We start from the raw sequence: 22,988 nt of genomic DNA on the forward strand, positions 1-22,988 counted from the left end.
GAATCTCTCTCTCTCTGAAAGGGATCCCGATGGTGAGAATCTCTCTCTCTCTGAAAGGGATCCCGATGGTGAGAATCTCTCTCTCCCTCTGAAAGGGATCTCGATGGTGAGAATCTTTCTCTCTCTGAAAGGGATCCCGATGGTGAGAATCTCACTCTCTCTCTCTCTCTGAAAGGGATCCTGATGTTGAGAATCTCTCTCTCTCTGAAAGGGATCCTGATGGTGAGAATCCCTCTCTCTATCTCTCTCTGAAAGGGATCCCGATGGTGAGAATCTCTCTCTCTCGCTCTCTGAAAGGGATCTCGATGGTGAGAATCTCTCTCTCTCTCTGAAAGGGATCCCGATGGTGAGAATCTCTCTCTCATTCTCTCTCTCTGATAGGGATCTTGATGGTGAGAATCTCACTCTCTCTGAACGGGATCCCAATGGTGAGAATCGCTCTCTCTTTGAAAGGGATCCCGATGGTGAGAATCTCCCTCTCTCTCTCTGAAAGGGATCCCGATGGTGAGAATTTCTCTCTCTCGCTCTCGCTCTTTGAAAGGAATCCCGATGGTGAGACCCTCTCTCTCTCTCTCTCTTTCGCTCTCTGAAAGGGATCCCGATGGTGTAAATCTCTCTCTCTCTCTCTCTGAAAGGGATCCCGATGGTGAGAATCTCTCTCTCTCTCTCTGAAAGGGATCCCGATGGTGAGAATCTCTCTCTCTCTCTCTGAAAGGGATCCCGATGGAGAGAATCTCTCTCTCTCTCTCTGAAAGGGATCTCGATTGTGAGAATCTCTCTCTCTCTCTCTGAAAGGGATCTCGATGGTGAGAATCTCTCTGTCTCTCTCTGAAAGGGATCTCGAAGGTGAGAATCTCTCTCTCTCTCTCTGAAAGGGATCTCGATGGTGAGAATCTCTCTCTCTCTGAAAGTGATCCCGATGGTGAGAATCTCTCTCTCTCTCTCTGAAAGGGATCTCGATTGTGAGAATATCTCTCTCTCTCTCTGAAAGGGATCCCGATGGAGAGAATCTCTCTCTCTCTCTCTCTGAAAGGGATCTCGATTGTGAGAATCTCTCTCTCTCTCTCTGAAAGGGATCTCGATGGTGAGAATCTCTCTGTCTCTCTCTGAAAGGGATCTCGAAGGTGAGAATCTCTCTCTCTCTCTCTGAAAGGGATCTCGATGGTGAGAATCTCTCTCTCTCTGAAAGGGATCCCGATGGTGAGAATCTCTCTCTCTCTGAAAGGGATCCTGATGGTGAGAATCTCTCTCTCTCTCTGAAAGGGATCCCTATGGTGAGAATCTCTATCTGTCTGAAAGGGATCCCGATGGTGAGAATCTATCTCTCTCTCTCTGAAAGGGATCCTGATCGTGATAATCTCTCTCTCTCTGAAAGGGATCTCGATGGTGAGATTCTCTCTCTCTCTCTCTGAAAGGGATCCCGATGGTGAGAATCTCTCTCTCTCTCTGAAAGGGATCCCTATGGTGAGAATCTCTATCTGTCTGAAAGGGATCCCGATGGTGAGAATCTATCTCTCTCTCTCTGAAAGGGATCCTGATCGTGATAATCTCTCTCTCTCTGAAAGGGATCTCGATGGTGAGATTCTCTCTCTCTCTCTCTGAAAGGGATCCCGATGGTGAGAATCTCTCTCTCTCTGAAAGGGATCTCGATGGTGAGAATCTCTCTCTCTCTGAAAGGGATCCCGATGGTGAGAATCTCTCTCTCTCTCTCTCTCTGAAAGGGATCTCGATGGTGAGAATATCTCTCTCTTTGAAGGGGTCCCGATGGTGAGAATCTCTCTCTCTCTGAAAGGGATCTCGATGGTGAGAATCTCTCTCTCTCTGAAAGGGATCCCGATGGTGAGAATCTCTCTCTCTCTGAAAGGGATCCCGATGGTGAGAATCTCTCTCTCTCTCCCTCTGAAAGGGATCTCGATGGTGAGAATCTTTCTCTCTCTGAAAGGGATCCCGATGGTGAGAATCTCACTCTCTCTCTCTCTCTGAAAGGGATCCCGATGTTGAGAATCTCTCTCTCTCTGAAAGGGATCCTGATGGTGAGAATCCCTCTCTCTATCTCTCTCTGAAAGGGATCCCGATGGTGAGAATCTCTCTCTCTCGCTCTCTGAAAGGGATCTCGATGGTGAGAATCTCTCTCTCTCTCTGAAAGGGATCCCGATGGTGAGAATCTCTCTCTCTCTCTCTCTCTCTGATAGGGATCTCGATGGCGAGAATCTCTCTCTCTCTGAAAGGGATCCCAATGGTGAGAATCTCTCTCTCTCTGAAAGGGATCCCGATGGTGAGAATCTCTCATTCTCTCTCTCTGAAAGGGATCCCGATGGTGAGAATCTCTCTCTCTCTGATAGGGAACTCGATGGTGAGAATCTCTCTCTCTCTGAAAGGGATCCCGATGGTGAGAATCTCTCTCTCTCTCTCTCTGAAAGGGATCCCGATGGTGAGAATCTCTCTCTCTCACTCTCTGAAAGGGATCTCGATTGCGAGAATCTCTCTCTCTCTCTGAAAGGGATCCCGATGGTGAGAATCACTCTCTCTTTGAAAGGGATCCCGATGGTGAGAATCTCTCTCTCTCTCTCTCTCTCTGAAAGGGATCCTGATGGTGAGAATCTCTCTCTCTTTGAAAGGGCTCCCGATGGTGAGAATCTCTCTCTCTCTCTCTGAAAGGGATTCCGATGTTGAGAATCTCTCTCTCTCTCTCTCTCTCTCTGAAAGGGATCCTGATCGTGATAACCTCTCTCTCTCTGAAAGGGATCTCGATGGTGAGAATCTCTCTCTCTCTCTCTGAAAGGGATCCCGATGGTGAGAATCTCTCTCTCTCTCTCTCTCTGAAAGGGATCCCGATGGTGAGAATCTCTCTCTCTCTCTCTGAAAGGGATCCTGATGGTGAGAATCGCTCCCTCTTTGAAAGGGATCCCGATGGAGAGAATCTCTCTCTCTCTCTCTTTCCCGCTCTCTGAAAGGGATCCCGATGGTGAGAACCTCTCCCTCTCTCACTCTGTGAAAGGGATCCCGATGGTGAGAACATCTCCCTCTCTCGCTCTGTGAAAGGGATCCCGATGATGAGAATCTCTCTCTCTCTGAAAGGGATCCCGATGGTGAGAATCTCTCTCTCTCTCTCTCTTTCCCGCTCTCTGAAAGGGATCCCGATGGTGAGAACCTCTCCCTCTCTCGCTATGTGAAAGGCATCCCGATGGTGAGAATCTCTCTCTATCTTGCTCTCTGAAAGGGATCCCGATGGTGAGAACCTCTCCCTCTCTCGCTATGTGAAAGGCATCCCGATGGTGAGAATCTCTCTCTATCTTGCTCTCTGAAAGGGATCCTGATGGTGAGAATCGCTCTCTCTTTGAAAGGGATCCCAATGGTGAGAATCGCTCTCTCTTTGAAAGGGATCCCGATGGTGAGAATCTCCCTCTCTCTCTCTGAAAGGGATCTCGATGGTGAGAATCTCTCTCTCTCTCTGAAAGGGATCCCGATGGTGAGAATCTCTCATTCTCTCTCTCTGAAAGGGATCCCGATGGTGAGAATCTCTCTCTCTCTGATAGGGAACTCGATGGTGAGAATCTCTCTCTCTCTGAAAGGGATCCCGATGGTGAGAATCTCTCTCTCTCTCTCTCTGAAAGGGATCCCGATGGTGAGAATCTCTCTCTCTCACTCTCTGAAAGGGATCTCGATTGCGAGAATCTCTCTCTCTCTCTGAAAGGGATCCCGATGGTGAGAATCACTCTCTCTTTGAAAGGGATCCCGATGGTGAGAATCTCTCTCTCTCTCTCTCTCTCTCTCTGAAAGGGATCCTGATGGTGAGAATCTCTCTCTCTTTGAAAGGGCTCCCGATGGTGAGAATCTCTCTCTCTCTCTCTGAAAGGGATTCCGATGTTGAGAATCTCTCTCTCTCTCTCTCTCTCTCTGAAAGGGATCCTGATCGTGATAACCTCTCTCTCTCTGAAAGGGATCTCGATGGTGAGAATCTCTCTCTCTCTCTCTGAAAGGGATCCCGATGGTGAGAATCTCTCTCTCTCTCTCTCTCTGAAAGGGATCCCGATGGTGAGAATCTCTCTCTCTCTCTCTGAAAGGGATCCTGATGGTGAGAATCGCTCCCTCTTTGAAAGGGATCCCGATGGAGAGAATCTCTCTCTCTCTCTCTTTCCCGCTCTCTGAAAGGGATCCCGATGGTGAGAACCTCTCCCTCTCTCACTCTGTGAAAGGGATCCCGATGGTGAGAACATCTCCCTCTCTCGCTCTGTGAAAGGGATCCCGATGATGAGAATCTCTCTCTCTCTGAAAGGATCCCGATGGTGAGAATCTCTCTCTCTCTCTCTCTTTCCCGCTCTCTGAAAGGGATCCCGATGGTGAGAACCTCTCCCTCTCTCGCTATGTGAAAGGCATCCGATGGTGAGAATCTCTCTCTATCTTGCTCTCTGAAAGGGATGCCCGATGGTGAGAACCTCTCCCTCTCTCGCTATGTGAAAGGCATCCCGATGGTGAGAATCTCTCTCTATCTTGCTCTCTGAAAGGGATCCTGATGGTGAGAATCGCTCTCTCTTTGAAAGGGATCCCGATGGTGATTCTCTCTCTCACTCTGAAAGGGATCTTGATGTGAGAATCTCACTCTCTCTGAACGGATCCCAATGGTGAGAATCGCTCTCTCTTTGAAAGGGATCCCGATGGTGAGAATCTCCCTCTCTCTCTCTGAAAGGGATCCCGATGGTGAGAATCTCACTCTCTCTCTCTGAAAGGATCCCGATAGTGAGAATTTCTCTCTCTCGCTCTCGCTCTTTGAAAGGAATCCCGATGGTGAGACCCTCTCTCTCTCTCTCTCTTTCGCTCTCTGAAAGGGATCCCGATGGTGTAAATCTCTCTCTCTCTCTCTCTCTGAAAGGGATCCCGATGGTGAGAATCTCTCTCTCTCTCTCTGAAAGGGATCCCGATGGTGAGAATCTCTCTCTCTCTCTCGCTCTCTGAAAGGGATCCCGATGGTGAGAATATCTCTCTCTCTCTCTGAAAGGGATTCCGATGGAGAGAATCTCTCTCTCTCTCTCTGAAAGGGATCTCGATTGTGAGAATCGCTCTCTCTCTCTCTGAAAGGGATCTCGATGGTGAGAATCTCTCTGTCTCTCTCTGAAAGGGATCTCGATGGTGAGAATCTCTCTCTCTCTGAAAGGGATCCCGATGGTGAGAATCTCTCTCTCTCTGAAAGGGATCCTGATGGTGAGAATCTCTCTCTCTCTCTGAAAGGGATCCCTATGGTGAGAATCTCTATCTGTCTGAAAGGGATCCCGATGGTGAGAATCTCTCTCTCTCTCTCTGAAAGGGATCTCGATGGTGAGATTCTCTCTCTCTCTCTCTGAAAGGGATCCCGATGGTGAGAATCTCTCTCTCTCTGAAAGGGATCTCGATGGTGAGAATCTCTCTCTCTCTGAAAGGGATCTCGATGGTGAGAATCTCTATCTCTCTGAAAGGGATCCCGATGGTGAGAATCTCTCTCTCTCTCTCTCTCTGAAAGGGATCTCGATGGTGAGAATATCTCTCTCTTTGAAGGGGTCCCGATGGTGAGAATCTCTCTCTCTCTGAAAGGGATCTCGATGGTGAGAATCTCTCTCTCTCTGAAAGGGATCCCGATGGTGAGAATCTCTCTCTCTCTGAAAGGGATCCCGATGGTGAGAATCTCTCTCTCTCTCCCTCTGAAAGGGATCTCGATGGTGAGAATCTTTCTCTCTCTGAAAGGGATCCCGATGGTGAGAATCTCTCTCTCTCTCTATCTCTGAAAGGGATCCCGATGTTGAGAATCTCTCTCTCTCTGAAAGGGATCCTGATGGTGAGAATCTCTCTCTCTATCTCTCTCTGAAAGGGATCCCGATGGTGAGAATCTCTCTCTCTCGCTCTCTGAAAGGGATCTCGATGGTGAGAATCTCTCTCTCTCTCTGAAAGGGATCCTGATGGTGAGAATCTCTCTCTCTCTCTCTCTCTGATAGGGATCTCGATGACGAGAATCTCTCTCTCTCTGAAAGGGATCCCAATGGTGAGAATCTCTCTCTCTCTGAAAGGGATCCCGATGGTGAGAATCTCTCATTCTCTCTCTCTGAAAGGGATCCCGATGGTGAGAATCTCTCTCTCTCTGATAGGGAACTCGATGGTGAGAATCTCTCTCTCTCTGAAAGGGATCCCGATGGTGAGAATCTCTCTCTCTCTCTCTCTGAAAGGGATCCCGATGGTGAAAATCTCTCTCTCTCGCTCTCTGAAAGGGATCTCGATGGCGAGAATCTCTCTCTCTCTCTGAAAGGGATCCCGATGGTGAGAATCACTCTCTCTTTGAAAGGGATCCCGATGGTGAGAATCTCTCTCTCTCTCTCTCTCTCTTTGAAAGGGATCCTGATGGTCAGAATCTCTCTCTCTCTCTCTCTCTTGCTCTCTGAAAAGGATCCCGATGGTGAGAATCTCTCTCTCTCTCTCTGAAAGAGATCCTGATGGTGAGAATCGCTCTCTCTTTGAAAGGGATGCCGATGGTGAGAATCTCTCTCTCTATCTCTTTTTCGCACTCTGAAAGGGATCCCGATGGTGAGAATCTCTCTCTCTCTCTGAAAGGGATCCCGATGGTGAGAATCTCTCTCTCTCTCTCTGAAAGGGATCCCGATGGTGAGAATCTCTCTCTCTCTCTCTCTCTCTCGCTCTCTGAAAGGGATCCCGATGGTGAGAATATCACTCTCTCCCTCTGAAAGGGACCCCAATGGTGAGAATCTCTCTCTCTCACTCTGAAAGGGATCTTGATGGTGAGAATCTCACTCTCTCTGAACGGGATCCCAATGGTGACAATCGCTCTCTCTCTGAAAGGGATCCCGATGGTGAGAATCTCTCTCTCTCTGAAAGGGATCCCGATGGTGAGAATCTCTCTCTCTCTCTCTCTCTGAAAGGGATCCCGATGGTGAGAATCTCTCTCTCTCTCTCTGAAAGGGATCCTGATGGTGAGAATCTCTCTCTCTCTCTCTCTCTGAAAGGGATCCTGATGGTGAGAATCTCTCTCACTCTCTCTGAAAGGGATCCCGATGGTGAGAATCTCTCTCTCTCTCTCTCTGAAAGGGATCCTGATGTTGAGAATCTCTCTCTCTCTATCTCTCTCTCTCTGAAAGGGATCCCAATGGTGAGAATCTCACTCTCTGTCTCTCGCTCTTTGAAAGGGATCCCGATGGTGAGAACCTCTCTCTCTCTCTCTCTTTCGCTCTCTGAAAGGGATCCCGATGGTGAGACCCTCTCTCTCTCTCTTTCGCTCCCTGAAAGGGATCCCGATGGTGAGAACCTCTCTCTCTCTCTCTCTCTGAAAGGGATCACGATGGTGAGAATCTCTCTCTATCTTGCTCTCTGAAAGGGATCCCGATGGTGAGAATCTCTCTCTCTCTCTGAAAGGAATCCCGATGGTGAGAATCTCTCTCTCTCGCTCTCTGAAAGGGATCCCGATGGTGAGAATCTCTCTCTCTCTCTCTGAAAGGGATCCCGATGGTGAGAATCTCTCTCTCTCTCTCGCTCTCGGAAAGGGATCTCGATGGTGAGAATCTCTCTCTCTCTCTGAAAGGGATCTCGATGGTGAGAATCTCTCTCTCGCTCTCTGAAAGGGATCTCAATGCTGAGAATCTCTCTCTCTCTGAAAGGGATCCCAATGGTGAGAATCTCTCTCTCTCTCTCTGAAAGGGAACTCGATGGCGAGAATCTCTCTCTCTCTGAAAGGGATCCCAATGGTGAGAATCTCTCTCTCTCTCTCTGAAAGGGAACTCGATGGCGAGAATCTCTCTCTCTCTGAAAGGGATCCCAATGGTGAGAATCTCTCTCTCTCTCTCTGAAAGGTATCCCAATGGTGAGAATCTCTCTCTCTCTGAAAGGGATCTCGATGGTGAGAATCTCTCTCTCTCTCTCTGAAAGGGATCCCAATGGTGAGAATCTGTTAATGAAATGGATCCTGTTGCTGAGATCGTTTTCTTTTTTGAGAGGTTTCTATTCCTGACCTTTTGTTTGATGATGACCGGGTTGTCCTTGACAGACCCAGCCCAGCGCTGGTATACATCACTGTTGGCTTCGGGATTGTTCACATCGATCAAGCTCAGGGCCGCCACAAAGGCCGCGCGACCTCCGCGTGTGGACGACAAACCGTGGGCCTGACCCGAGGACTCTCCTGAGGAAAGGTGAAAGGTTACATCAGGCCGCCTGTTTGTAAATTTTCTTTTACAGCGATATCAGGCTGGGTGTTATCTGAGACAAAGCCTGAAGTTCTACATAGCTGGAGCCTCCCAAGGTTGCCGAATGGGAAGGCCACCGTGTGTAACCTGGAAAGATCCTGATTAAACTCACAACCTATGAGGAGTCAACTTTCAGTAGGAGCCTTCGTGTTAGAAGTAAAAACCTGTGGACACATTTCTTTCTCCATATCTGTGTAATCCTTCCCTGTCCCAGTCCAATCCAAAGAATAAGGAGTAGGGATCCCCAACATTGGCTGCCTGCCCCCCTTTTACGCTGCCCAGGGTCTAGGCCCTGTACACAGTCCATCAAAAATCAGAGGCTGAAGGGTAGCGAGGGAGGAAGGTGGAGCCAGTTTCAGGGTCAGTTCACCCTGTCTGTATTATTATGATCCTGGTGTTTTTTTTTGGGACGTATGTGGTGTGTCTTTAAGTCAGCAAAGGATCAGTACTGCTTTAAGAACAAGCATAACTCAGGAGCTATCGAGAAGGTGCATTCTGGTTACTGTTGGATACAACCCTACAGAGAGGGAACTGAACAATTTCAGCAGGTGCATCCTGGTTGCCATGGACATGGTCACTCAGAGACTGAGGTTAAATATACAATGTTGCGATTAACTTTTGAAACTAGCTTAAAAACTGGCTTTTAATGTCACAGTCACACAGACAGCTAGGCTAGCATATACTGAAGGAAATAGGAGAGCTCTCCTTTGGTCTATTTAAACCCTATTTATTATACTCTCAGAATTCTGAAAAGTCAAGCCGGATTAATTCTTTTAAAAACAAAACAATTTGATGATCAGTGTTTATCGTTGGAAAAGGAAGAGTGACACTTCGGCTGCTGAACTGGACTGCTGGATTTCCTCTGGTTGAGGAACTTGTTTTCTTTCCCATCGGACGGCTGCAAGAACTTCAAACAACCTTGGAATTTTTCACATTGGAAGATTCCACTTTGGCAGGAGTATAAATCTGCAAGGACACTAATTTTTTCTATTTTAAATGTTGTTTTTATCTTAGCAGTGTTTAAGGATTTAGTTTTCTCTAATAAACAGTTAATTTGTTGATCTAAAGACACCTAGTTTGGTTCGTCTCATTCGGGGGTTAATAGATGGTTCAAATCTTTAATTTGAAAAGTTTAAAGTGATATGTTAGGTGATCTGTGGAGTGACGGGGCTGAATTGACAGTGCGTTGCTCCCACCGCAATCAGAATCATATATTTTGATTGGGGGCTTTGTCTTGGGTGGTCGTGTCGTAACATATTAATTGAGGGCTTGCTCACAATTGAATCATATTTTAATTAAGCAGCTCATGTTGGGATCAGAATAAAACTAATTTGGAGGGCTCACATTTGGAATTATATTAATTACACGTCTCTGGGATAACATATTGAAATTAGGGTCTTGCGTCTGGTATCATATTTAATTGCTCTTGTGTCTGGGATCATAACAATTGGAAACTCGATTGTTGGGATCTAAATCTAACGCCAATTACAAAGAAAATAAAAGAACCAGGTCTCTTGTATAATGAGATACATTCTATATCATAATAATGGCATTAGTGGTTGCAGCAGAGTTTTTGGGAAAGCAGAATGTTTCCCTGAGTGACTTGATAACTTTAACTAAGAACAATTTAAAACAATTGGCAGCGAAATTGGGGTTGGAATTGAAATTAGGTGCCAAAAAAGCAGAGATAATTGACATAATAGCCGAACATCTGGAATTAGTAGAAGAAGAAGATGATGATGAAGATGAAGGGGAATACGAAGAACAATAAAGGGCGTACGAGAGACAAGAAAGTAGTAAGTCAGAGGGTCATGCAGTAGAATTAGATAGGATTCAGTTAGAAATGAAAAAATGGAGCTTTAACGGGAGAAGGAAACATCAATAGCAATAAGAAAACTTAAATTGGAAGACAGGGAGAAAGAGAGGGAATTTAAGTCAAAAGAGATGGAACTAAGACAAAGGGGTAGTCTTAAATCCAGGGAAAGTTCGGGTCAGGAAAAATCTGAATTTAGCTCAGGACCCAGTGAGAAGTTGTTGAAATTTATACAGGTTCTTCCTAAGTTCGAGGAAAGGGACGTAGAGGCATTTTTTCATATCTTTTGAAAAAATAGCCAAACAGATGAAATGGCTGAAAGAAAGCTGGACATTGCTTATTTAGGGCAGGCTGGTAGGCAGAGCTCATGAAGCTTATGCCCCCATGCTTTCTGAAGAGGCTTCTGCAGATTACAAGATGGCAAAAAAGGCTATTCTCACTGCATATGAGTTCGTCCCTGAAGCTTAGGGTCAGAAGTTTAGGAACTTACGGAGATTGGCTGGGCAGACATATTTAGAATTTGAGGGTGAAGCAAATGAAGTTTGACCGTTGGATACGGGTATTAAAGATAGATACCACATATCGTCGAGAATTGATTCTCTCGAAGAGTTTAAAAATTCCATTCCTTCAGTCGTGAGAACTCATATAGATAACCTGAAAATTTTGAAAGCTAGGCAAGCAGCAGAGATTGCTGATGATTTTGAGCTTGTGAATAAGCTAACCTATTTTGTCCGTCATCCCCATAAACCTGAGAAGGATAGAAAGTGGGAGAGTGAAAGGAAGGCAAGTCACTGGGGACAAAAAGGAACAGCTGGGAATGCCCCAGGATCACCTCCTCAGGTCAGAAAGGAAGGTGCTGAGGGTAGAAGTGAGGTTCGCAAGCCAAAGTGTTATCATTGCAACAAAACGGGTCATCTTCATTCAGAGTGCTGGAAATTGCGAGGTAACCCCACAGGACTTGTTGGGGTACACAAAGTTAGTGCAGAGGAATATACTCTGATGTTAGACTTACTGGCAGACCAGGCTATAGCTTTAACAGCAGCTGTGAAACCAGATACTAAAACTAAAAGGAGTGTAGAGGTTAAGAATAAAATACCTGAGAGTTATATTGAATTTCTGTCAAAGGGGAGAGTAACTCTGTATAAAGTGAGGCAGGAAAACCTATCATTATACTCAGGGACACAGGAGCAACCCAAACACTCTTACTGGGGAAAGATAAAAGGTTTCCGCCAGGGAGCGCCTTGAATGTTAAAGTTTTAGTTAATGGAATTGACGGGGAGTATATACCTGTACCTTTGTATAAAGTATGCCCAGAGAGTGACTTAATATCTGGGATAGTTACTGTAGGTGTTGTCCGCAATTTACCAGTAAAGGGAATTGATCTACTCCTAGGAAATGATTTGGTTGGATCAAAAGTATCAGTTTCTCCTATAATTACAGAGGAACCAAGTGAAATTAAGGAAACAGAGCAATTACAGGAACAAGTTCCGGGAATATTTCCTGTGCGTGTAGTTACCCGAGCAACAGCTAAACAAGGTCCATTGTCGGAGGTAAAAAGGGCACCACAAATAGATAGCCAAGTACCTGAAACCTTATTTGGGGATTTAGATAATCCAAATGAGTTGTTTAACAGATCGTCTATCATTGCAGCACAGCAAGCTGATCCAGAGATATACCGAATAGCACAGACGGCTCTGTCAGAAACCGAGGTGAAAGGAGTTCCGGAAGGCTATTATATGGCAAACAGGGTTTTGAGGAGGAAATGGAGACTGCCTCATAGACCTGCTGACGAAGACTGGACAGTTGTTGAACAGATAGTGGTACCACCTAAATATCGGCAAGGATTATTAAGGTTAGCACATGACATTCCTTTTGCAGGACATAGAGGAATTCGGGAGACCAAATCATGCATAAGCCAACATTATTACTGGCCAGGTCTTACAAAGGATGTGAGACAATTTTGTAGGACATACCATGCCTGTTAAATGGTGGGAAATCCACAACCTACCATAAAACCAGGGGATGAAGTATTAGTGTTGTTACCATTGCAGGGAGAACTATTAACAGCACGATTCAGTGGCTCATATAGAGCAATCAAAAGAGTGGGTAAGGTAGATTAGTTGATTGACACCCCTGCTAGCTGGAAGAAGAACCAAATGTGTCACATTAACATGTGCAAGCATATGAAAGGACAGAGTGGGTAACACAATGTGTCTTAAAGAGACAGATGTTTCTATTGGGGCGAAAGCGGGAACAGGCTACTGAGTTGGATGATCAACCATGATCATAATGAATGGCGGAGCAGGCTCGAAGGGCCAAATGGTCTACTCCTGCTCATATTTTCTATGTGTTGGAAGGATAGTGTCAAATTCCTTTGACACCCCAACATAAGAAAAAGTCAGCTTCTGTTACACCGGACAGGGTTTTCCAGTGTCAAGTGATGCCACATAGGTTAAGGGGTACTCGAGAAACTTCTCAGAGAATAGTGAATCCAGTAGTGGTTAGTGCTCCGAGCTGTGCAGCTCACCTGGCTGAGGTGATAGACAATAGGAACACGAAACAACTGGAAGATGATGCTTGGAAATTTGAAATGGGTTAATTGGGACAACCTTTTGAAAATTTAAAGACGAAAATATTCAGTTGGAACTTGTTGCTGTGGTCCTAACATTTTAGAAAATTTGTATATCTGTAAATGTGGGGAAGAAAATCTGTTCGCGTTTTCTCAATTTGTATTTTTTAAGCATTGTAATGAAATGCATTTCGGGAATGGCGTTTATTTCACCAGGGTGTTATGATCTTAGTGTTTTTTTTTCTGGGAAGTATGTGGTGTGTCTTTAAGTTAGCAAAGGATCGGTACTGCTTTAAGAACAAGCAAGCCTCAGGAGTTATTGAGAAGGTGCATTCTGGATTTTGCGGGCTTAAAAGTGGATAAATCCCCAGGCCCAGATGAGATGTATCCCAGGCTGTTGTGTGAGGCAAGGGAGGAGATAGCAGGGGCTCTGACACAAATTTTCAAATCCTCTCTGGCCACAGGAGAGGTACCAGAGGACTGGAGGACAGCGAATGTGGTACCATTATTCAGGAAGGGTAGCAGGGATAAACCAGGTAATTACAGGCCGGTGAGTCTAACATCAGTGGTTGGGAAAACATTGGAAAAAACTCTGAGGGACAGGATTAATGTACACTTGGAGAGGCAGGGATTAATCAGGGATAGTCAGCTTGGTTTTGTCAGGGGGAGATCGTGTCTAACTAACTTGATTGAATATTTTGAGGCGGTGACTAGATGTGTAGATGAGGATAAAGCAGTTGATGTAGTCTACATGGACTTCAGTAAGGCTTTTGATAAAGTCCCGCATGGGAGATTGGTTAAGAAGCTAACAGCCCATGGGATCCAGGGCAATTTGGCAAATTGGATCCAAAATTGGCTTAGTGGCAGGAAACAGAGGGTGATGATCGAGGATTGTTTTTACGATTGGAAGCCCATGACCAGTGGTGTACCACAGGGATCGGTGCTGGGACCCTTGCTGTTTGTAGTGTACATTAATGATTTAGACATGGATATAGGAGGTATGATCAGTAAGTTCACAGATGACATGAAAATTGGTGGTGCCGTAAATAGTGAGGAGGAAAGCCTTAGATTACAGGACGATATAGATGGGCTGGTAAGATGGGCGGAGCAGTGGCAAATGGAATTTAATCCTGAAAAGTGTGAGGTGATGCATTTTGGGAGGACTAACAAGGCAAGGGAATATACAATCGATGGTAGGACCCTAGGAAGTACAGAGGGTCAGAGGGATCTTGGTGTCCTTGTCCATAGATCACCAAAGGCAGCAGCACAGGTAGATAAGGTGGTTAGGAAGGCATACGGGATACTTGCCTTCATTAGCCGAGGCATAGAATATAAGAGCAGGGAGGTTATGATGGAGCACTATAGAACGCTAGTTAGGCCACAGCTGGATTACTGTGTACAGTTCTGGGCACCACACGATAGGAAGGATGTGATTGCACTGGAGAGGGTGCAGAGGAGATTCACCAGGATGTTGCCAGGGCTGGAGCATTTCAGCTATGCAGAGAGACTGAAAAGGCTAGGGTTGTTTTCCTTAGAGCAGAGAAGGCTGAGGGGGGACATGATTGAGGTATACAAAATTATGAGGGGCATTGATAGGGTAGATAGGAAGAAATGTTTTCCCTTAGTGGAGGTCTTAATAACCAGGGGGCATAGATTTAAGGTAAGGGGCAGGAGGTTTAGAGGGGATTTGAGGAAGCATTTTTTCACCCAAAGGGTGGTTGGAATCTGGAACACACTGCCTGAAGAGGTGGTAGAGGCAGGAACCCTCACAACATTTAAGAAGTATTTAGATGAGCACTTGAAACGCCATAGCATACAAGGCTATGGGCCAAGTGATGGAAAATGGGATTAGAATAGATAGGTGCTAAAACAGACACGATGGGCCGAAGGGCCTGTTTCTGTATTTTCTAACTCTATGACTCTATCTTTGCCATTGGATATACCCCTTCAGAGAGGGAACCAACCAATTTCAGCAGATGCATCCTGGTTGCCTTGGACACAAGCACTCAGAGACTGAGGTTAAATATACAATGTTGCGATTAACTTTTGAAACTAACTGAAAAATGGGCTTTTGATAGGCACAGTCACACAGACAGCTGTGCTAACATGCACTGAAGGATATAGCAGAGCTCTTCCTCGGTCTATTTTAACCCTATTTATTATACTCTCAGAATTCTGAAAAGTCAAGCCGGATTAATTCTTTTAAAAACAATTTTTTGATCGGTGTTCATCGTTGGAAAAGAAGAGAAGCATCACTTCAATTGCTGTAATAGACTACTGACTGTCCGACTGTTGAAAAACGCTTTTTTCCCCATCGGACGGCTGCGAGAACTTCAAGCAACCTTGGACTTTTCCACATTGGAAGATTCCACTTTGGCAGGAGTATAAATCTGTAAGGACACTAAATTTTCTATTTTAAATGTTGTTTCATCTTAGTAGTGTTTAAAAATTTAGTTTTCTCTAATAAACAGCTAATTTCTTGATCTAAAGACATCTGGTTTGGTTCATCTCATTTGGGGGTTAATAGATGGTTCAATTCGCCTGTGGTTTTCTTTAATATGGAAAGTTTAAAGCGATATATTAGGCGTTCTGAGGAGTGGCAGGACTGAATTGACAGTGCGTTGCTCCCACTGCAATCAGAATCATACATGTTGATTGGGGGCCTTGTCTTGGGCCGTCGTGTTGAAACAGTATATGCAGCTGTCAGTCATAGGTCAGTGCAAGTACACTCACCTCGAACTCAGAAGGTTGTGGGTCTGAGTTCCATTCCAGACATTAGAGCACATAATCCAGGCCGACACTCCCAGCGCACTACTGAGGGAGTGCTGAACTGTCAGAGGGTCAGTACTGAGGAAGGCTGTACTGTCGGAGGGTCAGCAATTCGGGATCGCTGCAGTGTCGGAGGGTCAGTGCTGAGGGTTAGCTGCACTGTTGGAGGGTCAGTTCTGAGGGAGTGTTGCACTGTTGGTGGGGTGGTACTGAGGGAGTGCAGCACTGTCACGGGGTCAGTACTGAAGGAGTGCTGCACTGTCATAGGGTCAGTACTGATGGAGCGCTGCACTGTCACAGGGTCAGTACTGAGGGAGTGTTGCACTGTCACAGGGTCAGTACTGAAGGAGTGCTGCACTGTCATAGGGTCAGTACTGAGGGAGTGCTGCATTGTCACAGGGTCAGTACTGAGTGAGTGCTGCACTGTCACAGGGTCAGTACTAAGGGAGTGCTGCACTGTCACAGGGTCAGTACTGAAGAAGTGCTGCACTGTCACAGGGTCAGTACTAAGGGAGTGCTGCACTGTCACAGGGTCAGTACTAAGGGAGTGTTGCACTGTCACAGGGTCAGTACTGATGGAGTGCTGCACAGTCACATGGTCAGTACTGAGGGAGTGCTGAGCTGTCGGAGGATCAGTACTGAGGGAGTGCTGCACTGTCACAGGGTCAGTACTGAGGGAGTGCTGCACTGTCACAGGGTCAGTACTGAAGAAGTGCTGCACTGTCACAGGGTCAGTACTAAGGGAGTGCTGCACTGTCACAGGGTCAGTACTAAGGGAGTGTTGCACTGTCACAGGGTCAGTACTGATGGAGTGCTGCACAGTCACAGGGTCAGTACTGAGGGAGTGCTGAACTGTCGGAGGATCAGTACTGAGGGAGTGCTGCACTGTCACAGGGTCAGTACTGAGGGAACGCTGCACTGTCACAGGGTCAGTACTGAGGGAACGCTGCACTGTCACAGGGTCAGTACTACGGGAGTGTTGCACTGTCACAGGGTCAGTTCTGAGGGAGCGCTGCACTGTCAGAGGGTCAGTACTGAGGGAGTGCTGCACTGTCACAGGGTCAGTACTGAGGGAGTGCTGCACTGTCAGAGGGTCAGTACTGAGTGAGTGCTGCACTGTCACAGGGTCAGTACTGAGGGAACGCTGCACTGTCGGAGGATCAGTACTGAGGGAGTGCTGAACTGTTGGAGGGTCATTACTGAGGGAGCGCCGACATCAACCAACATGACGATCACATCGCCCGTTATGGGATCTTTCTGTGTAAATTGGGTACTGTGTTCCCTATATTACAACAGTTACTATACTTATGGTAAGTACTGCAATGTCTTAAAGACTATGGGATGTCCTGAGATAGTGTGTGGATTGGGTGTATCTATTGGCCTCTACTGGAATGGGGAAATGATTTGTCAGGATAGCTGCTCCTTTTCAGATTCCTTGAATTCCTGGCATTTTTTTACCCCGGAGAGATTCACATTGTGTGGTTGTAGTTTTCCCTCACTGCTCATGATGTCTGTTGGTCAATATAGGCTTCACGTTGCTGAGACTGGTTCCCGTCATTGTATCTGTTTGGATAACAAACCTAATTTTGGGAAGGAACGGGACATTTCATAGGAACATAGGAATTCGGTGCTGGGGTAGGCCATTCGGCCCCTCGAGCCTGCTCCGCCATTCACCAGATCATGGCTCTGCCATTTTCCCACACTATCCCCATATCCCTTGATAACTTTAATATCTACAAATCTATCGATCTCTGTCTTGAACATACTGAATTTCCAGGATGGAAAATGTTACCAGTCGTGGGATGCTGGTTGCTGAGGACCAGGCCCTCTTCGAGGCATTTAAAGAGCAGGGCCTTTCCAGTACCAGTGACAATGATTATTACAGGCAGTCTATCAGTTGCTAAGGAAAACCAATCCAACATGAGCGGTACAGGCCACCAATGTCAGTTTACTAAAGCAATCTGAAGGTAAATCAGTTGAAATTCTCCTACCCATGGCAGTCCGCAGGGCATCCTGATAACGTCTGCACTTGGCATGGTCATATTTTATGATAAAAAAGTTGATGGATGTTCTTGAACAACTGGACATGTCTTCGTTACTAATCCCTGCAAAACAAACATAAGAATTTAAGTTAAGCTAAGGTCAGCCATGGTCCACTTGTTCAAACTCACACCTTTGAGTTGGAAGGTTGTGGACCAAAACTCTTCCTGGCACGAGTAAAATTCTAACGGAAGAATGGCGGTTCTGCCCCCATACCCTGTCCAGATGTCAGAGGCAGGGACTGGCAGGGTGGCACCTCCTTGCTCTATCAGGAGACCCATCTGCATTGTCGCCCACATGATGGAATGAACTTACCGTATAGAAGCCGTTAGTGACAGTTACTCAGAATGATCAGTCTCGGAGCGATTTGACTGCCGTTTGGAAAGGGCTTCACTGTCAAAAATGCTATCTTTTGGATGTGATGTTAAAATGCTGCCCTGTCTGCCTTTTCAGCTGGGTTACAAAGAACCCATGGCACTATTTCGGAGAAGAGCAGGGGAGCTCTCCCTGGTGGTTTGGATTACTAGTCCAGTGACATTACCACTAGGCTACCGCCTCCCCATGGGAAGGTTGATGGGAAGGAAACTTAAAACACAACTTCCGATCCTACCCAACAAATGACTTCCAGGGCTAGAAGTCCAGGGTTATTAGAGGGTTCAAGACAGAGAAAAGTTTTGAAAAGTCTTATTGAAAACAACAAGCTTATAACTATAACAGGAGATCTCATACCAGGAACCTACCCAAGTTGATGGAAGGGGAAAAGGTATGGGTACGAGACCAAGGCAGAGAAGGAGTGATCCTCCACAGAGATGAGAATCAACAGAGATCTTATTTAGTACATACTTCGGAAGGTACTATGAGAAGAAACAAGAGAAATCTTATTTCTATTCAACAGAGGAGTCAGTCAGTCAGACTTTTGGATGAACCAGATGTTGAACTTGAAATTCAGAAAGTACTTGATACTACAAACCTCAATGAAGGCAGTCCAAGTCAACAAACAAGAGTTCACAGAAAGACTACTGATCTTCTGAGTCTGACAACAACATAATCAGGGAGAGTTGTGAAGCCTGCTGACAGATTGAATCTGTGATGTCAGAGACTTGGGGGAGATGGGGTTGTATGTAAATTAAAAAAAAAGATTGTATAAATATACATATGGATAAAGACTTGGTGGGGGGGGGGAGGGGAGATGTAGTGTAAGGGTTGGAAAGGGTTAATGATTAAGACAGTGTGAGGAATACCTCCCACCATGATGATGTAAGAGATGAATGTGAGAGAAAGACTGCAGGGAGAGGCAGCATGGCTTCAGAGGAGTCACACAGACTTGTGTAAAGTTGTGTATAGTTATAATAAATAAGTTAATGTTAAAATTACAGAAGACTCAGTAATCTCTCCTAGCTAGACTAACCAAATATACAAAGGGTGGTGGACTAACCAAACATACAACAGGTGTCCTGGCCAATATTTTGAATGATACAGCACAGGAGGAGTCCATTCAGCCAACCTGCCCCACTTTTCTTTTGTCATCGCCCTGCAAATTTTTCCCACATCACGAAAGACAGATTAGCTGGTCGTTATCCCATTGCTGTTTGTGGGAGCTTGCTGTGCACAAATTGGCTGCTGCGTTTCCCAAATTACAGCAGTGACTGCACTTCAAATAAATACTGCCTTGGCTGTAAAGGCTTTGGGTTGTCCTGGGATGATTAAAGGCTCTATATATATATATACCTGATCTGCTCATTCTGTCCTTATCCACCAGATACAGCATGCTGTACTTCCCCCCCAGGGAGCCCTGTCGCAGGTAGTGGGTTCCGTAGAGTTCTATCACCCTCCGATAGGCACCGTAATCATAGGTAGCTGGGAGCAGGAGCAGTTCCCGATGGAAGGAGCTCGGAAGCTGCAGCTTGTCATGGTGACTGTTGATGAATTGAGCTACTTCCACCTCATTCTCCACATTCAGGTAGATCTGCTCCTGTGAGAGAGGACAACAAGTTAGAACCCCTTCCCAGAAAATCCTCCCCACCCCCCCCTTAACCACCCCCCCAACCCAGGTCAGAGGTCATTGGCAGGTTCTCTGCCCCCCTCCTCAATGCTTCTGGACCCATGGCGGTGGGGGCCAGCAAGGCAGGGGGTAGTTTAGTTTACACACCCATCCTTCACCCGTGACCCCAAGGAGTGTTCTGACAGGCTATTTGACCATGGGGTGTATGACAGGCATTCCCCCACACCACCTCCACGGAGAACAGTGGTGGGCCCATTACTCCTGACCCCAGCTGGTAGATGCAGCAAACGTTGAACCCAAGAACTTTCTGTGTGATTGGGGCCAAGAGAAGGGGGCAGGAAACTTCCAGAATAACACATCACTCTCCCTCTTAGTCCCTGTCATTCCACGTAACTCTCTTGTGGTTGGCATGGAGAGTGAGAAGGAGAGTGGGATCTGACTGGGTGGGATATTAAAGGGTGTGGGGGGTGAGGGTGGGATTTGTTGCGTTGTTGGGTTTGTATTGGTAGTGTTGGAGAAAGTCTTAGACTCCGATAAAGGTTAGCTAACAATTTTATTATTTACAGTTACTATATACACTCACCACAAGCCACCTAAGCTAGGATTCTTCGTGTTGCAATAACTTCTTCTCAAGCCTATCTCATGTGACTGTTACATCATCGCTCGTACAGTGGGTGTCTCTCACGGTCTTCAGTATTAAACCTTTACATCCTTATACTACATCTCCCCCAAAGTCTTTATCGAACATTTTTTCAAACATATATACATTTATGACTTCTCTAATATTCTCTCTCCCCCCAAGTCTCTGACTTTACAGATTCAGTCCCATTGGACGTTTGTCAACTCTCCCCAGTCGGATTGTAATCTGTCAGGGATGATCAATGGTCTTTGTCAGCAGTCTGGGTTACCGACTTGGTATTTTGTTTCTAAGGGTAGTATTCCATTCGATTTGGGTTTGTTCCTCTTCATCCGTATCTTGCAGATGGATTACTGTCTGCTGTTTTTGCGGAGTAGGGATGATATTCCTCCGCTTCCTTCGTATGTTCCCTTCATTCGTTCGTATAACATACGATCGCTGATAGTCCTCACGTTTATGGATTACTGTACCTTCTCATTCCAGGTCACACATCCAAACTTTTTGACCATTGTTTATTTTGGGTAAGCTTCTCACTCGAAATCTCCTACTGTAATTCCTGGTTTGTTTCCTTCTGCAGGAGTTTTCTCTTTCTTGAACTTTCTCCTAGTCTTGAGTCTTCAATCCAGGCATTAGTTGTTGAGGCAATACTGGAAGCTGTGTTCTTAACTTTCTTCCCATTAATAACTCTGCTGGTGATAATCCGCACAGTAGTGGCGTTGAACGACAAACTAGGAGTGAGATAGGAAGATCTTCATTTTGAGTAAAGATTTTATGGTTCGCACACCTCGTTCTGCCTCACCATTGGGCTGTGGACACCTCAGTGAGCTCGTAAAATGCTAAAAACTCATCTTCGCAGCAAACTGGGTAAAACATTCGTTCACGGACTGGGGTCCGTTGTCTGATAATATTTCATTCAGAATCCCATGTGTCACAAAGATGTCCTAAAGGCTTCTGATAACTCTCGACACTTCCTACACATATGGTTATCCAGGACCTGAGAAGTGTCCTGCAGTTCCCACATAGCACAGGATGTGCATTCCAGAGGTTGGCGCAGTCCTGCTATTCCTCTATCTATTAGATAATAAACCTTGCTACAACAACTAAATGCTGATTCCAATAAACCCTTATACTACTAATATGAATAGCTCTATCAATAGTAAAAACATTACCAATAGTAATGATAACTTTACCAATAGCAATGACAACTTTACCAGTAGTAATGACAACCTTACTACTGCTAATACTGAATTTTAGCAATATTAATCTACCTTACCACTATCTGTCCTGCAGACACTGATCTGTATGAGAGAACACAAACATGTTTGGGTTAGGCTGTGCAGATCTTGTCATGATGTGGGTGTCCAGAAGTTGAACTGCATAGCAATGGAAGACAATCCTCACTCTCTTGTGCAGAGACTCCAGTCTCTCCATGAGATATGGAGTGACCTCTAATTCTAGTGCCTCCTCATTAGTTGTGGGAAGAGGCTGAAGATCTGGGATGTCTCTGTCAGTCTGGGATGCCTCCCTGCTTTTATGAGCCCTCTTGTCCTTGTCACGCTCAGAGAGGAAACGCTGATGAAATACGAAGTGAACTGGAGGAGTTCTGAAATAAAAGTCAACTGTTGAACTGAACCACAAAAAATGGACACATTTGTGCCACGACAAAAATGGAGTTGAGGTCCTGTACTCCCGTACTGTCAATAAACATGTTTGTCTGTTGAAGACGAAATCCATTATCCACGTCTGAATTAGCTTTGGGAAAAACACATTGAAATGGCAAACAGTCCATTCCATGCAAACAGCTCCTAACTTCAGGAATGGAGCTAACAAAGACTTTTGCAGACTGATTGATTCCACAGTCAAGACTAAAATAATAGGTGTAAATAGGAACATAGTATCACAGCAGTAGGAGTAGGCCATTCAGCCCATCAAGACTGCTCTGCCATTCAATTAGATCATGACTGATCATCTACCTTGACGCCACTTTCCTGTGTTATCCCCATATTCCTTGATGTCATTAATATCTAGATACCTATCGCTTTCTGTCTTGAACATACTCAATGACTGAGCTTCCACAGCCCTCTAGAGCAGAGAATTCCAAAGAGTCACCACCCTCTGAGTAAAGAAATTCCTCCTCATCTCAATCTTAAATGGTCTACCCCTTATTCTCAGACTACGTCCTGCCAGTTCTGATGAAGGGTCACTGACCTGAAACGTTAACTCTGCTTCTCTCTCCACAGATGCTGCCAGACCTGCTGAGTATTTCCAGAATTTCTTGTTTTTATATCAGATTTCCAGCATCTGCAGTAATTTGCTTTTATTCTGAGACTATGTCCCTGGTTCTAGTCACACCAGTCAGAGGAAACCTCTCATCTATAACGACCCTGTCAGAATTTTGTAAGTTTCAATGAGATCACCTCTCATTCTTCAAAACTCTAGAAAATACAAGCCCAGTTTCTGCAATCTCTCCTCATTACAATCATGCTATTCCAGGGAACATGTCTGGTGAACGACCGATGCACTCCCTCTATGGCAAGTATATCCTTCCTTAGATAAGGAGTCCAAAACTGTATACAATACTCCACATGCGGTCTCACCAAGGCGCTATACAATTGCAGCAAGGCTTTGTTACTCCTGTACTCAAATCCTCTTGTGATAAAGGCTAAGATATAATTTGCCTTCCTAATTGCTTGTTGTACCGACATGCTAGTTTTTAGTGACTCATGAACAAGGACACCAGGTCTCTTTGGACATCAACACTTCCCAACCTCACACTTAAGAAATACTCTGTTTTTATGATTTTTCTGCAAAAGTAGATAACTTCACACTTATTCACATTATATTCCATCTGCCATGTTCCTGTCCATTCACTTCGCCTGTCTAAATCCCCTTGAAGCCTCCTTGCATCCTCCCCACAACTTACATTCCCACCTAGTTTTATGTCA

The 22,988-nt window shown here is 45.6% G+C and overlaps 1 protein-coding gene across 1 annotated transcript in view; it reads right to left on the bottom strand.

Annotated features, from left to right (window-relative positions):
• Positions 1–22,988, bottom strand: part of LOC137368882 (complement component C7-like) — a 308,317-nt gene that overhangs the window by 225,600 nt on the left and 59,729 nt on the right. Inside the window, exons 7-9 of the mRNA XM_068029116.1 lie at positions 19,133–19,376; positions 17,356–17,469; positions 7,983–8,149 (exon numbers count right to left, since the gene is read on the bottom strand). Coding sequence (XP_067885217.1) covers positions 7,983–8,149; positions 17,356–17,469; positions 19,133–19,376 — 525 coding nt within the window. The remainder of the gene's footprint in view (positions 1–7,982; positions 8,150–17,355; positions 17,470–19,132; positions 19,377–22,988) is intronic.

Source organism: Heterodontus francisci, chromosome 4, assembly GCF_036365525.1.
Source record: "Heterodontus francisci isolate sHetFra1 chromosome 4, sHetFra1.hap1, whole genome shotgun sequence".
NCBI lineage: Eukaryota > Metazoa > Chordata > Chondrichthyes > Heterodontiformes > Heterodontidae > Heterodontus > Heterodontus francisci.